Below are 17445 nucleotides of genomic sequence, written 5' to 3' on the forward strand. Positions count from 1 at the left end.
TAGGTCAGGATGGGGGTTACCTGTGATGCTGAGCTGGGACCTGTTTCCACTCCTCTTAAATTGCGTCCCCCTGTTCTAATGATGGCAGAGGAGGGGATCCACCACTGTTTGTGGGGGTATCACCCTGTGTCTTTCTCACAAGTTCGGCATAGAGTTACTCCTCTAAACTCTTTGTCATAAAGACACTTTCCCATCTTTTGAGACTACTGCTGGGGAAAACCATACCAACAGGCTTGCACAAGTAGTTGTTTTTCTGCCCCCAATTTGCTGTTTACTGTTGTTCTCATTAACTCCATTTTATGTAAAATTTAGGTGAAAGCTTAGTGAAAAGCTCCCCATACCAGAGTTAAAATGAAATACATGTTTATAACATACTATGTTCACATGGAGTATGAAGTAGAGGTGGGACAAAGGGATAGTTGGTGCGCAGTATCACCTGCACATTCTTTTAAGAAAACTATCACCTCAATATGCTTTTGGTTTCTAAATTCCTCTGTATAAACTTTTGAGTTTTAAGATACTATGTACATCTAATTTGTTAAAACATTGATTTTTTTTTTTTTTAAAGCAATTTCTTTTCCTGCTTTCCTCTTCCATACACAACATATTAAATATACGTTCCATTCTTTAAGTGACTTTTCATAGAATAACATGCATTCAGTTTGAGAAAGTGGTAACTGTCATACCTTTTTGCACTTGTAGCAAACATAATAAGCATATCTGTTCATGGCATAGCCAGCTGGGTCATTGTAAAATCTAACACCTGGTGTTGTAATGGCCTCACTCTTGTGCAGTCCTTCATACTCCAATCTCATTAATGCTTTTCTCCTTACATCTTCATAAAGTTCTTTGATTGGATCAAGCAAGTCTTTTAATACTGTATGATTGATTTTGTTCTGAAATTTTAAAAAAAGAATGATTAAAATTTATTGTATATTTATTGCAGAGGAGCTGTAATAATTTATATTATGGTCAAGCACAAATAGCATAATGGATGTCACAAGCACTCAGTGGATGCTTAAAAAAAAAGGCTGATGTGTTTCATTTGCTATTGTAGTGTTTTATATGGCCTTTTGTTATATGAAATCAGCAGCCCTTACAACAGACTGTGACAAACACAAAGAAATGGTAAAGAGTATGTGACATACATGATTTTATTTTTTCTCTAATTTTGCTCCTTTTTATTACTCAGCAAATAGGAATAATGCCTTCTAGTCCTCTGTACTAAGTATTACTCAAAGCTACTGCCATTAATTACCAAACACAACATGAAGAAAGAAACATAGCATGCAGAAATGCCTGACAGTGCACAAATTTAACATTTCTGAGGCTTTAAAATGCTTCACAGCAGCTACTATATACATACTTTGCTTATACCAGTTATAAGCAGACAGCTTAATTAATTATACTGAAGTATATATTCTATATTCTTCAGCTCTGTCCTGTTACTGAAAAGCAAAGAAGCTTTGAAAGAGGCAAGTAAAATGGAGAATCCAGATTCCTTGCTTGAGACAGTGTGAATTAAGATTACTTCTTCCTTTTTTCCCCTTAGTACCTAAACTGCAAATTTACAAGCAGATGACGCTAAGAACAAGATAGCATTTAGACAATGTCTGCATTATGTTTACTTTCTAAGAAGAACCTTAATTCAGGAAATAGTAGGGAAAGTAGAAAGATTTGTCAATGACACCCTTTCTGTAGTGACATGAGAAATTAAGGAAACAAAGGAAGTATACTTATTTTATATTGCAACAAGCAATGTATCATTAAAAATGAAAAGAAAAAAAGTAGAAAGAGTATTAGGCGACTTGTTGGATCTTTGCAGAAAACACACAGCTCATTTACCTTGCAAATAGGACAGGACATAAACCCAAAAGTTATCCTTGGCCCAAGCCATCTGTTTTCAAGTACTCGTTGACAGCATTGCAAATGGAAAACATGGCTGCAGTCCAACTTTAGAAAAAGAACAACACATAAATGTTAACCACAAAAATACATTTTCTTTGCTTTTAAGCAGCAACATATACGAAATAAAATTAGTGTTTTAAATCCCGGAAGATCTCTGTTTTCTTCTTAAAAAAAAAAAAGAATGAATACTAAGCACCTGTTAAAATCGTAACACTTTCACTCCAAGACAGCCAATGGGCATATGAAATACATATGATGTATATTTATTAATATCTCAGTTGTTTTCTTATTTATAAAATAACATATATTTTAAATAAACACAGAAAAATAAGTTGATACAACATTCTTGTTTCAAACAGCAGCAATCCCAGAAAACAAATAAAGCATTTCAAGTCATTTACATCCTATACCATTACCATGTTTATTCTGAAACCCTTGAGAATGTCATTTGAGGGATTTTATATTTTAACTTCTTCCACATATAGTATTACAACCATAAGATTCATCTTTTAAAAGGGGGAAAAAAGGATAAACCTGGATAGCCGGTGCTGCTGAAAGTGCTTCAGTAAAACAGATCATACACATGTCATCAGCATCTTGCTTAAGAGTTGTAGCATTCTTATCACAACCATGCAAACATGGTAAACAGTGCTCTTCATTCTTAACACCGCCACATGGATGGCCACAGGGATGTGTCTTGCTGCAGGCAATTTTAGCATACTCCTGTGAAAGGTAAACATTTGATCTTTTTTCCCCGCCCAAGAACAGGTTGATATAGTGCTATTTTTTGAAAGACTACTAGTTCATGCAATTAACTGAGATGAAAGAATGACAGTTCATCTTGTCCACTGCTAGACCAAGTACTTGGGAAAAACTGCACATTTTGTGTAAATGAAATAGAACTGAAACATTCACATTCCTATAAAATATTATTCCTAAATAGCAATGACATAAAGAAACATTTTAACATTTCATTTTGATATACAGAAATATTCATTAGTTCTGTTTGTATTTGTAACATTCCTTTCATGTAATCACTGCTTGCCTGAATTTACAGCCTTAGAACATCTGCAGATTTTGGTTCTTCAGGAAAGGAAAGGATGGAGGAAGGTTTACTCAAAACACGAGTCTTTCTACAGTATCTTTCTTCTGTCTTATTTATCTCATAAAGACTGATATTTATTAATACAGACCTGGCAATCTGTATCAGAACAAACACTTCCCACTGCTGATAATTCTGTTCCACTCCTACAACCACAGAAGCGACACGCTTCAGAACTGCTGGTGGTTGGTTTGCCTACATCCACAAAAGGAAACAAAAATGACTGCCATCATCATGAAATATAAGTGACCAATATTCAGATACAATCACAATCCAACCAGAAAAACAACATTTAACATGTTCTATTTATACTTATAAGCAGAAATCAAGACCGTCGCCCTAATACTTTTTGGGCAAATGCTCAGGTAAAAGTTAAAAAATAATCAGGACAGAGTACATCTAATAAAAGTTGTGTTTTACCTGTCTGTTCTCTGAACTCCACCATAGCTTTCATAGTTTTAGAATCTGCTAATGCCATCAGCCAGAAAAGCTTTGTCCTACCACAACCTTCGTGCAGATCAACTTTGATAGCTTCTTCTTCTTCTTTGAATACCTGTTATATTAATCAAACAGATAACAAATACCATTTTTATGTTATTCTTGTCATTCTCTCTTTGGACTTTGATCAGATGTTTTAAAGATTTTGTCAGGTTTGTCTACTGCAAGCTATTTTTAATTTATACATCCCTTAAGTTGCACATAGTGGGAAGAGGTTTTGTGGTTTAAAAAATAAAAATATTGAAAACTAACACTCCAGATAACATGACTGGGAAGCAATAGAGCAGCAATGCTAAGGAGAGAGCTGCACAACATTTTTCTAATTTAAATGGAGATGGAGATTATAGCTCACAACTAATAATCATCTCCAGTAGACCACAGTATTAAAAGCAGAAGATAACATTAGAAATATCTTCACCACGTCAGTAATTTATTGAAGTAGCACTGATAATTATGGTCCTTATGTATAATATTATGGACTACATAATGAGTTACATATCAACACATCTCTTCCACATAAATATGCAGTGTATGTTTTTAGCTAAGAATCCAGAAAAATCTTTTTTTTTTTTTTTTCCCCCAAAAATCAAAAATTCATAAGAGATCCATGTTGGACTTCACGGGTCTCTTTCTCTTTTCCTTAGTTTCAAAGGTAGTTCTGTTTTTATTCACTTCACCTGCAACGCAATAATAGTTAGAATTCTCCTGGGTATAGATGTATCTTAATTTATGCTGGAATCACAAAACAAAAACTGTAAGTGCTTCACAAAGGTTCTGCATAAGCAGGTCACAGTAACTCCTTTCTTGATAGGAGAGGAAAAACAGATAAGAAGTACGTATAACAGAAACAGAAGTCGGACAAAGAAAAGGAAGCTAAGAGAAAACAGGCAATAGGGAACATGACAGAATTTAAAATTTAAATGGGGAGGCTTGACATGAAAGATGTAAAGGTAAAGGTGGTAAATAAAGATTAAAAGTTTAAACATGCTTTTAGAGGTGAACAGGAAAATCTGATAAGTAGCTGTTTTGGACGGATTAAAGGAGAGATGTGAGGACTTCTATGAGATAAGAACTTACTTTTATCAACTGTAATCTGAACAGGCTATATAGGAGAAATCAGAAAAATAAATGAGACTAGACTGTGTTGTGACAGGACAGAAGAACAGATGCATAAAATCATCTTCTTAAGATGACAAAAAAGGAAAATTTCAAATGGGATTGCAAAGATCCACGCTAAAAAATAGTATGTAAGAGATGTACAAGGAACTTCCAGGCTGAACGCACTCTGCAAACACTGAGGCACCAAGGAAAACAGAGACCTGATATTTACATCACATGCTCTGGACTAGCTGATCCCTTGCACTGACTGCTTGCTAGCATTTGAAGTGCACTACGTATATCCCTGTATCTTTGTCTGTTTCAATTGGAAGGAAACCAGTTCAAGCTCCTAAAGGGCTTCTTTATCAAATCAAAGCATGGTAAGGAGGGATGATCATATCTGCTTCAAAAGCACATTCCTGATTCTAAGTAAAATGCTATCATAGACGGACTTTAGCAGGGAGATTAGTAAGGGTGTCCACTGAATTAGTTTTATTAACTAGATTTATTATTTTAACCTCTGTACAAATATTCTCCCCTTTTCCTATGACTACTTATAAATGATCACAAAAACTTAAAAGATAAATGCTGTATCAAGAAAGAGGAAATGTTCAATAGTCTCAAAAGCAACAGCATCTTCAGTGTAAATTGCAGTGAGAAAAAAATATTCTAAGACTAAACATTCAGGTTTACACATTAATAGGATGAAAGGCTAGCATGAAAGAACACTAATTAGCAAAGTTAAGGGCAATGTGCAAAAACTCAGCTAGGTAAGTCAAAGAGAAAAGACATTTCGTCCCTTAAAAAAAAAAAAATAATAAAAATCAGGAAGTTTTCAAGCTTATGGATAATGGGAACATGAGGACTAGGGAAATATTGAAAAATAAGAGATGACTGTCATAGGGAATCAGTGGGAAAATTTCCTGTCAAGTGATCTTCTGAACATCAAAAAAATCTAAACACTTAAAAATGAAGGGGTTCACAAGCACTATAATGCAATAGTAATAGTAGAGGAGGTATAGTTTAAAAGGAATAAAGAACCAAGGTACACTTAAGAAAGGCTCTCCAGTTTCTAGAAGCTTCCTGAAACTGTTCCTAGACAATGTGAGAATGACAGAAAAAAGCTGATGTAGTGTAAGAATTAGAATGAGAGAATGTGAGAATTGTTTTCAAATCTTATAAGATAACGGACGATGGAATTTCACTAAAATGGAACAAAGAATTACATGAAAATGTATCTATTCCATCTTCAAAATAAAACAGCATTTTGAGTCTGGCTACTACCAGCTTATACATTAATAGCAGAAATGAACATAATGTATGCAGTACATACAACATGATGCCATGAATACCTGTCTCTGATGAGTTTTTGTTCGTCGATGGAGATGAAGGAATCGGTCACAATCTGTACACAAATTCCCACAGGCATTACATAAAATGATGGCAGCAGTTTCACCATCATCGTGGTTATCGCACATTGGCTGAAAAAATTAAGAAGCATCATTAAATATTTTTCCCTTTATTAAATCCTTCATTTCCTTTAAGCATTTGTTTGTATCCTCCCTTAGCTCTAACCCTGAAATTAGTAATAGACGATAAAGAGCTTCTTCAGACTACTAATTCTATTTTTAGAATAATCAATATCTAAACAACTACTTCTGCACACAAAGAGCCCCAGTTTACTACATAAGTATTTCAGTATTCTTCATCTTACATATTGTGTGACGTAGCACAAATGTATTCTACAGTACATTTGGGACATCATTTTCAACTAGGCAGTTACACAGAAAGAAATTGTTAACATGGGGCTATGGGCATGTTAACAGAACAGTTTGTAGATAAACAAAATATTTTTCCTTAATTACTATGATACGGCATATTTAGATTGTTCAAAGACTTAATCAAAGCTGCAGAAAGATTTAATTCAACACAGTTTTTGTTTTACAGTTCAAAATATCTCTAAAAACAATATTCAGTGACTTGATTTGATTACGCAAATTTCTGAGTTTCCACTGTACTACAGAAATTGTGGTTTCCAAGATATTGCTCATGTAACACAGAATCCATTCCACAGCATTCCTGTGAGGGGGAACACATTTCGCCTCAAAATTTGAATATACTGGTATAAAAATAGGATTGGGGAATTTCAGAATGAGTTCAGCAGCTCATATACCTGCTTGCCTGTGTCTGGGCTGCTCCTCTGACATTTCCACTTGTTTAAATAAGCTCCAATTTCTGACTTTTTTCCTCTTATCTACAAACTAGACCTCTGTTCTGTTTTTCTAATCCTCTGCTGCTTGTTCCTGTGGAACAACACAGGAAACCTGAGGCAACGAAACGCTTCTGCCAAAGCAAAGACAGATGAAATGAGTTAAATTTGATTTCATAAAGCCAGTCTTTTTTATTTTGGAATCCGCATTTCTAGTTCAGCTATTTAATTATAACAAAAAATCTCTTCTGCAGGTCTGTCTTAAAATGGTTCATTCTGTGGTTAAACCACAAAGCAGTGGATGAGCAATTGGTTGACAGGTCAGACTGAAAGGATTATAAGTTTGTGGAGTTATGTCAGGTTGGTGGACAATCACTATAAGGGCTCCGCAGGGCTCCATTTTAGGACCAGTTGTCTTCATGTTTTCATAAATGATTTGGGTACAGGGCTTGTAGGTATACTAAATATGTTTGCAGATGACACTAAATTATGGGGAGCTCTTGACTCCCTTGAAGGTTGAGAGACTTTGCCTTGACAATCTTGACAAATTTTAGTGTTGGGCAATCACCAACCACATGAAGCTCAACAAGAGCAAGTGCTGGATTTCGCACCTGGAACAGGAAAAATTTGGATGTATGTACAGGCTGGGTAACGAGAGGCTGGAGAGCAGCCCTGCAGAAAGGGGCCTGGGAAATCTGTTTGATGGCAAGTTGAATGTGAGCCAGCAGTGTGCCCTGGCAGCCCAAAGGGCCAGCTGTACCTGGGGAGCAGCAGGCCCAGCGCTGCCACCGGGTGAGGGAAGGGGCTGTCCCACTCTGCTCTGTGCTGTGCGGTCTCACATCCTGCAATGGGGGCAGGGCTGGGTGCAACAACGTAAGAAGGACATAAAGGTATTAGAGTGCCCAAAGGGGGGCTATAAAGACAGCAAAGAGTCTGAGGGGAAGATGTATGGGGAGTGGCTGAGATCCCTTGGTTTGCTCAGTCCAGAGCAGAAGAGCTGAGGGGTATCCTCATGGCGGCTGCAGCTCCTCACAGGGAGCGGAGGGGCAGCGCTGAGCTCTGTTCAGCTGTGGAGCTGTGTCAGGGGAGGGACAGCTGGGTATCAGGGAAATGTTCTTTGCTGGAGGGTTGTCGGGCACTGAACAGGTTCCCTAGGGCAGTGGTCTTGGCATCAAGCTGATGGAATTCAAGAAGTGTTTAGACAGTGCTCTCAGACACAGGGTTTGGATTTTGGGCGGTCCTGTGTGGAGCCAGTGGTTGGACTCAGTGATCCTTGTGGGTTCCTTCAACTTGGGATACTGCATGATTCTTAAAAAGCAGCAAGGTTTTCTTCTAAACCTGTTTCATTAGATTATGAAGCTGTGTTTTTAGATATGAAAACTAAAAAGTTTTGGGAAGCCAACTTTTAAAGATTAAAAATAGGTCTTTGCTCATGACTTTGCAAATTTTTCTGTTCTTCAAGTTTTCTATCAGTTGAACAATATTCTGCGCTAAATTACAAGGTCTACAGAAGAAAGCCTTTTCTTAATCATCTCAGAAACCTTTAGTGTCTGCTTCCTTCTCTCAGCAGAGTTTCAGTCCTTGCTGTTGCAGCTCTACACCTCCTGTATTCTCTTTTTACCTACACTAAACTGCTCTTGAGGATTATTTGCTCTTAAGCATATTCAGTTGCTAGCAGGAAGGCATGACCCCTGCCTCCCACAGGGATCCATCAAACCCAAACTCTTCATAGAAAGATTAGCTCCATTACTTTTCCCTTTCCAGATTCACATAAAAAAAATATGATAAGATTTTTGAAACACTGAAAAATACAGACAATTTCAATTCATCCACTATATTTCATATTAAAGTTGTAAAACCTCCAGGTAAATGGTAGCTTTACTAAATTCATTTAGACTGTTTCTTTTTTTGGGTAATTGATCTCTTTCTTAGATCTAGAAGATGAAGCTAAATTAAAAAGGAATATAAAAGGATTGTATTTACAATGTTATAAAAACCCAGAAAGCAAAAACATCTGATAGAAAGCATTGTATTACTTGAATTGCTGTTCTCAAAAGCTCATCCTTTAGGTGTTAGACAGGTTTTTATTCACCCTGAATACCACCAGAATTGCTACCTTATTACTACTTTAAGTTGGAATTTTTGTTCTCTGAAGAGTACTTGTCTATAAAACTTAAACTGTCTATAAATTGTCTATAATAATTCAAATGTATACGTACTATTTCCATTGGGGTCAGAAGGAGGAGTAAGGTTAGGACAAGTATCTTTTCCTATTACTTATTCGAAATTCTTTGACTACTTAATAAATAAAAAAAAATAAACACAGAAACACATAATTTTCTGTCTCACCATCTGTTTCTGCTGTCCGTCCTTTCCCATCCATCTTCCCGAGGACAGTCTATCAACATGATCCTGATCAAGTACACACAAGGATGCTAGGGCCAGCCATAACTATTGAAAGGCAAGATAGAATTAAATGTTATAGAAAAACTGAATTAAAAATCTCAAATACAACAAATTTAAACTTTGACAGACAAGAATAATACCATTACTTGCAAACTGTATCATCATTACCTGAAGTCTTGTCCATGCAATACAAAATTTTTCTTTACCGAAAGAAGCCAAGCACCCAATAAAACTTACTGAACTCTTGGGAACTAATTTGTTTCTTTCAATTTCCTCACTTTGTGGTCAAAACTATGGTAGTTGGCATGCAAGAGAGAAACAGTGAAGAAAGATCAACCAGAATATATTAGAAATATGACAACTTGTATATCTTTCCCAAGCACTGGAGATACTGTGGGGAGAAAACTGAACATAATACACTAATCAAAAAATCTTAGGTCAGTGTGATTCACTTCCCTATTCTCTTCTCACTATCCTGGTCATTTGAGATAAAGTATAAGGGGGTTGTCTAAATGTCTTCAGGTTTTAGGAAAGGTTTTCTCTCTTTCTCTCCGCTGTCTACTATCTAGTGAAATACTAGATATATTAGCTACATAAGGATAACTTGTCAGCAATCCTGCAATCCAAACTGAAATGAACTTGACAACTACATTTTGAGATGGTTTTTGACCAAGTTTTCATTTGGACAAAACGGCTTTCTTTGAATGAGTCTGCTAAGACTTCCTTCAAAGTGTGCACCTTCATGGCAGAACTAAGTTTATTCACAAGGAGAGCTGGCCTGGTGTTCAGTACTTATCTAAGACCTCACTCAACTAGCACTGCAGCCTTGAGATGTGGCAGAGTTACCTCAGAAGTGTATTTATTCAAAATTCTGATTTTAATGGAGTACTTTTTTACCACAAAGAAAACAAGTCAATCTGCTGCAACACAGAGAAAGGAAGATTTCCATTAGGTCAAGCAGTGTTTGCTGTAGTTTGGATACAACATAAGCTGCATACTGTGTAAATTGTTTCCTGAGAAAACCCATATAAGGGAATTCCCATAGAAAGGAATTTTTGCCAAAATATAGGGAAGCTCTCAGATGGGCTTTTAATCCTTGCTTGCAATGAACTAATGCGAAATTCAGAAGAGCTCTTACTCTGGTTGTTGCAATGCACCTCACTGGTGATCGGTATTCTTCTTCCATTTTGGTCAGAGCTATGATGGTTTCAGCAATAGCATTCTTTGTCACACGGGACCAAGCCTCTGACAGATGACCCTGACAAAGAGGAATGTAAGTGTTTTAAATGTTAATAAAAACTGTAATAAACTGTTATAGACATTTACAATTAAAACTGAATTGCTACAAGCAATAGTAGGTTATGATCTCAGGTTAGAACATAAAAGATTAAGTCCCAGGTTTAGCATAGAATCCACTGTTTCCCTGATGTTTTCCCACTTACACATACCCTCCCTACAAAAAATACTGGCAACAACTGTTAAAAAAAGTCTTGAACAAACTGGCTCCCCTTGCCAATTATTTCCCAATGTATGTTGCAGGCTATGCACTGAATGAAGTGGGGCAACTGAGAAAAACATGCACATACATACAAGAGTCATCGCATTAATCCTGGCGTTCACTACAAATACTGAGCACTCATATTTGCAGCTAACATTCCTTTCCTACCTGAATTTTTACACATTTCCAAAGATGTTGATGAAGTAAATAGAAACAAAAATACATCATGTGGAATCACACTGGTACCTATAACAGACCCTTCCTTGAAGGGGAAAAATAGTCATTCTATGTACAGACCAGCGCTCCTGAAGAATGAAAAGAGTTTTAATCAGGGTGATTTAGAGCATCACCTTGAACTAGGTGTAGAAAGGAAACAAACCTAACTTCCTACTAAACTACTTTTTCCCTTTCTCTAATAAATACACAAACCTTATTTCCTTCCCCAGTATTGTTTCTGGGAAATAGCTGAATCAGCTTTCATCAAATTCTTCAGCCACATAAATTTGCTTGAAAAGTACTGTATGGGAACTGCTGAGTCATGGCCTGAACCAGTGATTGATCACTTGAGGCAAGAACTGAGTCAACCACGGGAGCAGAGGTAAAGGCAATTCACCTGTGTGACCAGAAGGGGTGGAGCCTGGCTCCACTTCTCCTACACCCCATTTAAGGGCTAGAGATCCTTCTTTTTGGAATTTTCTACTGCAAGCCTAAGATATGGGTGAGTGTTTCCTTTTTGATTGTCCTTTCCACCACATTAATTTTTCTAACCATAACACTGTAAAATACCATCTTAACTATAACACTCTTCTAACTGTACAATTGTTAATTGTACATTTGGTGAGCCAGGCAAGTCAAAAATACTTTAAAAATATATATATACCTTTACTTTGGAATATCTATAAATGGGTCGGGGGGAGAACATTACCCTCTCTCCCCCTCCAGACAAAACCATCCCTGGACAGGTAGAAGACATAGCCACAGGATAATTCATGGCATGACAGGGGATGTTAGTCCTCCCAAGGCCTCCAGACAGAACTGGAAGCCCTATGTAGAGTTGACAATTTTTGATCCCGGAAGAATATTCAGAGGATTACTTCAGAGGGTTACAGTGTTGATTGACACAGATGCAGAAACATCAATAATTTTTGAGGATCCGACTAAATTTAATGGAGATAGAGTGACGATTGGTGGTTTTAGGGGACAGACCATTCCAGTCACCTAAACATGGTTGAAATTAGGGGTTGGACTTCTCCCACCCCAGGAGTATGAAGTGCCTACTGCCCTAGTCCCAGAGTACATCTTGGGCATAGACATTTTATGGATCTGGCTCTCCAGACAACTGTGGAAAAGTTCAGATTTGGACAGAGCTGCATTAGCGTCTGGGCGGTACAGGCAACACTGAAAGGCTATGTGAAGCACGAGCCTATTTGCCTGCCAGAACCGTGCCAGATTAATACTGTAAAGACAGTATAGACTGCCAGGTGGACAAGGTGAAATATAGAGAACGGTGCAGGAATTAGAAGTTGGCATTATAAGACCTGCACATAGCCCATATAATTCCCCTATATAGCCAGTGCAAAAGTCGGATGGATCATGGAGAATGACAGTGGATTATAGAGAACTGAAGGTCATGCTGCCTCCTCATGCGGCTGTACCCAATATTGCCTTCCGAATGGACACACTGAGTAGGGAAATAAAAACCTACCATTGTGTCCTACATTTGGCAAATGTGTTCTTCAGTACTTCAATTGCTGAAGAATCACAAGACCATTTTGTGTTTACATGGGGAGGCAGACAGTGAACCTTTCAGGTCCTGCCACAGGGGTACATGCATTCACCAACGTACTGCCATGACCTAGTGGCGTGTGACCGGCTAATTGGGAAAAACCTGATCATGTTAACTTATATCATTATATTGATGATCTGTTGACATCCTACTCACTGGAGGCGGTAGGAGAGGCAGCAAATTCATTAACTACCTATCTGCAAGAAAGAGGATGGGCTATAAGTCCTCGGAAGGTGCAAGGTCTGGCCTATCTGTAAAATTCCTGGGGGTAGTTTGGTCAGGAAAGACCAAACTACTACCTAGTGCTGTAATAGGTAAGGTTTAGGCATTCCCAGTCCCTACAACACCAAAGCAGCTGCAGGAGTTTTTAAGCACACTGGGATACGGGTGTCCCTTTATATCTCACTTAGTGAAGCTGCTGAGACCGTTATACAGACTCATGAAAAAGGGGCGACTATGGGACTGGGGGAGAACAGAACAGGACGCTTTCCAGCAGGCAAAACTGGCAGCTAAACAAGCCCAGGCATTGGGTATATTTGATCCTACACTCGCAGCCAAGTTGGATGTTCATGTCACTCAGGATGGCTTTGGCTGGGGCCTGTGGCAATACCAGAGTTCTGTTTGAACCCCCCACTGAATTCTGGTCTCAGGTCTGGCACGGAGCAAAAGAAAAACACAGTATGACTGAAAAACAGTTACTGGCTGCCAACTCCACATTACAGGTGGTAGAGCTGATAACCCAAACAGCTGAAATCATAGTTAAGATCACCCTGCCAATTCAGTGGTGGGTAAAAGATCTGACCCACATACTTAAGACAGGGATAGAACAGGTGCAAATGGTGGCATGATGGGTCGCCTATCTCAGCCAGAGGAGTAGTCTATCTTCACCACCACTCAAAGAACTCCAGAAGATCCTAGGCCCAGTGATATATATCACAGTGATGCACCAAAAGAAACACTGGTTGCTCTGCCAGAGAAGAGTCCCATTCAAGAGGGCAAAATATCCTATTCCTGAAGATGCCTGATACACAGATGGGTCTAGCAAGGGTAACCTGAGCAAATGGAGAGTGGTACCTTACCATCCTTGCGCCAAAACAGTCTGGTTTGATGAGAGGGATGGTCACAGCAGCCAATGGGCAGAACTGCAAGCTATGTGGATGGTTATAACCAAGGAACCTGGTGATGGTATCCTGAACATCTGCACAGATAGTTGGGCTGTGTACCGGGTGCTCACCCTTTGGACTGCACAGTGGGCCACCCAGGAATGGACTATCCATGCCCAATCAATCTGGGGCAAAGACGTGTTTAGACATATGGAATGCAGTTAAATGCAGGACTGTATGCGTCTACCATGTTTCTGGTCACCAGCCCCTCCAATCACTAGGAAATGATGAAGCGGAAACACTGGCCCAAATTCGATGGATTGAGAATTCACCATCTGAGAACATTGCCAGTTGGTTACATCAGAAGCTATGGCACACGGGACAAAAGACAATGTGGGCAGCTGCTAAAGCGTGGGGACTGCCCATTCAGCTACCTGACATCACCCAGGCATGCCAAAACTGTGACGCTTGCTTCAAAATGAGACTGAGATCGTTGCCTGAAACAACAGCCCATCTTGCTAGAGGACACAATCGTCTCCAGCGATGGCAGGTCAATTACATTGGGCCCCTTCCTCTGTCTGAGGGGGTGCGATATGCCCTGACCTGTGCTGACACTGCAAGTGGGCTACTGCAGGCCTATCCGGTACTGAGAGTGAACCAGGCACATACCATCATGGCACCCACAAAACTGATGTCTGCCTACGGGACACCTCAAATCATCAAGAGAGACCAAGGGACTCATTTTACTGGTGTAATGATACAATGCTGGGCAGAAGAAAACAGCATGGAATGGCGATTCCACCTGCCATATTATCCAATGGGGGCAGCCTCACTGAAAGGTATGACGGTATTCTTAAGACTGCCCTGAAGACAGACTCCATCCCTGCAGGGATGGACAAAAAGACTCTAAGAAACCTTGCGGAACCTGAATGAAAGACTTAGAAACGGCAGACCCAGTGCCCTGAAAATGCTACACACAACATGGGCCTCCCTGCTTAGAATCCAAATTACCAGCACTGATGATCTGGTAAGACTCCAAATTGGTAATGAAAATAATCTTCTGCTCCCTGCCCCTCCAACTTTAGAACCAGGTACCCATAGAATAAAATGCCCTTGGAAGGTGCAGGTAGGACCCAAGTGGTGTGGCCTACTTGCACCCTGGGGAAGATTATTGGAGATGGAAGGCTCGGTAGTACCTCTAGTAGTTGATACATGGCCTACTGTTATTGTGGTCAACACTCTGGTCTTCATTGCAAAAGGGTCCCTATGGCAGATCAAGACACCCCCTTTGGTGCCTGATATAGTTGTGCAGCTGCAGGTACCTGGCCAAACAGTATGGTACAGACAGCTGGGGCATGCCCCAGTACAAGCTGAACTGTTGACCCAGGATAGGAATACGGCCTGTCTCTTGCCCTAGAGGGCAGACCTTCCCCTCATGATACACCAGAAACATCTGAAACTCCTGAAACTCTCTTAGAGTCTATGAGTCTATAGGATCACCGGAAGGAACAAAATACCATCAAAGCATTCCAGTGTTGCTATCAGATCATGTGTGACACCTGGTGATGGTCTACATGGCACTGATGGAGCACAGAATGGACCTGCACCACATGACTGCATGCCTCCAGTAACACCACCAAGCACTGGCCCATAAAAGAGCATGAACCTCCACCATACACCGATCATCACTCATCTTACATTGTGTCAATCTGCATTGTGACGGCAATTGTATAAGCACTGCAATGTGTTGGATCTCTGTATTAGGGAGAGCTCACCCTCCAGCTAACTTGATCATTGGTTCATGCTGTGAAGAAGTGGAGTATATGGGAACTACTGAGTCGCAGCCTGAACCACTGATTGATCACTTGAGGCAACCACAAGAGCACAGGTGAAGGCAATTCACTTGTATGAGCAGAAGGGGTGGAGCCTGGCTGCACCTCTCCTAGACTCCATTTAAGGGCTGACTGCCCCTGTGGAAGGATCTCTTTCTGGAGATTTCTACTGTGAGGCTAGGACATGGATGAGCATTTCATTTTTTGATTTTGTCTAACTATAAATTGTTAAAACACCATTGTAACCAAGCCACTCTTCTAACTGCACATTTGTTAACTGTACACATAAACTCATGGAAAATTTCAACTCAGATGGCTAAAGTACTAATCAGCTATAAATGTACAAAAAAAAAAAAAAGTAATGTCTCCTATTTTATTATGTTGACCCACAATATCAGAGGTGAAGGGCAGTGACAGAGCAGTAGAAGTTGAACCTCCCAGCCAATATTCCATTACATGTTGTTGCTGCGCAGGAACAGGACAGTCTGACATGGAAATGTGTATGGAGCAAAGGTGTGTCACTGAATTCTTCCATCTGGAAAAAACGTCACCTGCTGATATGTGTGACTGCTCACACAGGAATGGAAGGAACATCTGTATGCAATTTATTGAATCAATACAAGGCTGAAGGTGACAGTTTCTTGGATTGCATCATTACTTGTGATCTGCTGTCACCACTATGAGCTGAAGTCAAAAGAACAGTCCATGGAGTGGCGATGTGAATTCCCCATCAAATAAAAAGTTCTCAAGATACAGCCCTCAGTGAGTAAAGTGATGTGCGCTGTCTTTTGGGATAGGAAATGTGGTTCTTCTGGATTTCCTGGAACCCAGACAAACCATCATCAACTCTGATCACTACATTGTGACACTGTCTAAGCTAAAGGCTCAGACTTCCAGAGTCAGGCCAGGAAAGAAAACAATCTTTCTCTTACAATGTGATAAGATTGGTCATACTAGATTGAAGACCATGGCCTGCACTGTCCCACCACACCCACTATGAAGTTCAGATTTGACACTTTCTGACTTCTGTCTGTTCAGGACGATGAAAGATGGACTGCATGGGCAACATTTTCCTGCCATCAACACCATTTTAGCATCTGTGAAGCACTGAGTCACTTCTGTTGGTGCAGATGTTTTTTTTTTTTTACAAGCATAGCATGCAGGCTCGCTCAGGTCCATCACTAATGAAAATGCATAGCTAATAGTAAAGACTGTTGAAAAACAGTGTTTTGTAGCTGAAAGTTTGCTCTGTCAAGTAGTGCTGTTGATCTCTTTGTATCTGTTGTAGTTTCCATGGAAATGAATAGGAGGCATTACTTTTGGAGTGACCTATACAGATGGCCAAAAGAAGCTTAACGTGCATTTTTAACTAGACTTCATGTATGAAACATACACATTCACTGTTAAGTGAAAAAAAACACTATCACCATACTATAGACACCTTTTATTTTTCAATTAGAGCTCTGAGTGCTCATGACTCTTAAAAAAAAAAAAAGTCAAATTTCTAAGTTAATAATGTAGAAAGAGACAGAAAATTAGTGATTATTACTTAAATTCCTTGTGACTCGTCTGAAAGTTCATTTGAATATTGAGCTTCTATTTAGCTGAACCAGAACATGAGTTCTATTGCTTCTAGACCTGGACCCTGCCCAAAAGAGTATATGATTTTTTTCTTGAGACCAGTTCATTTTGAACAGCTCATTCCAATATTAACTTTAAGAGAAATTAATGGAAAAAATGTATTATACATTATCAGAAATATTTGATTTCACATCACATTTAAATCATAGAAACTTACTGCTGCCATGTCCTTAATCAGTTTAATAATGATCTCTGAAATCTGTGTAGGTGTTGAACCCTTCATCCACCAATGGCTTTCACCTCGCCGAATATAGCTACAAAGGACACATGGTAATACATGAAATAAATTCAATTAGTTATTAGTTGTCAAAATACATCAAAATAAATGCTGCACACATTTGGTGCAGGGTTGGTTTTTATTTTT

The 17445-nt window shown here is 39.1% G+C and overlaps 1 protein-coding gene across 9 annotated transcripts in view; it reads right to left on the minus strand.

Moving 5' to 3' along the window:
• The window catches only part of MYCBP2 (MYC binding protein 2), a 157254-nt gene that overhangs the window by 4995 nt on the left and 134814 nt on the right, over nucleotides 1–17445 (minus strand). For all 9 annotated transcript variants that reach the window (XM_042866506.1, XM_042866509.1, XM_042866508.1 and 6 more), the window contains 9 exons: nucleotides 17239–17335; nucleotides 10360–10479; nucleotides 9165–9266; nucleotides 5959–6087; nucleotides 3431–3563; nucleotides 3102–3205; nucleotides 2443–2631; nucleotides 1846–1953; nucleotides 687–896 (listed from right to left, as the gene is read on the minus strand). In XM_042866506.1, coding sequence (XP_042722440.1) covers nucleotides 687–896; nucleotides 1846–1953; nucleotides 2443–2631; nucleotides 3102–3205; nucleotides 3431–3563; nucleotides 5959–6087; nucleotides 9165–9266; nucleotides 10360–10479; nucleotides 17239–17335 — 1192 coding nt within the window. The remainder of the gene's footprint in view (nucleotides 1–686; nucleotides 897–1845; nucleotides 1954–2442; nucleotides 2632–3101; nucleotides 3206–3430; nucleotides 3564–5958; nucleotides 6088–9164; nucleotides 9267–10359; nucleotides 10480–17238; nucleotides 17336–17445) is intronic.

Source organism: Lagopus leucura, unplaced genomic scaffold (genome assembly GCF_019238085.1).
Source record: "Lagopus leucura isolate 7727_CA_CO unplaced genomic scaffold, USGS_WTPT01 Super-Scaffold_100001, whole genome shotgun sequence".
In the NCBI taxonomy this organism is placed as follows: Eukaryota; Metazoa; Chordata; class Aves; order Galliformes; family Phasianidae; genus Lagopus; species Lagopus leucura.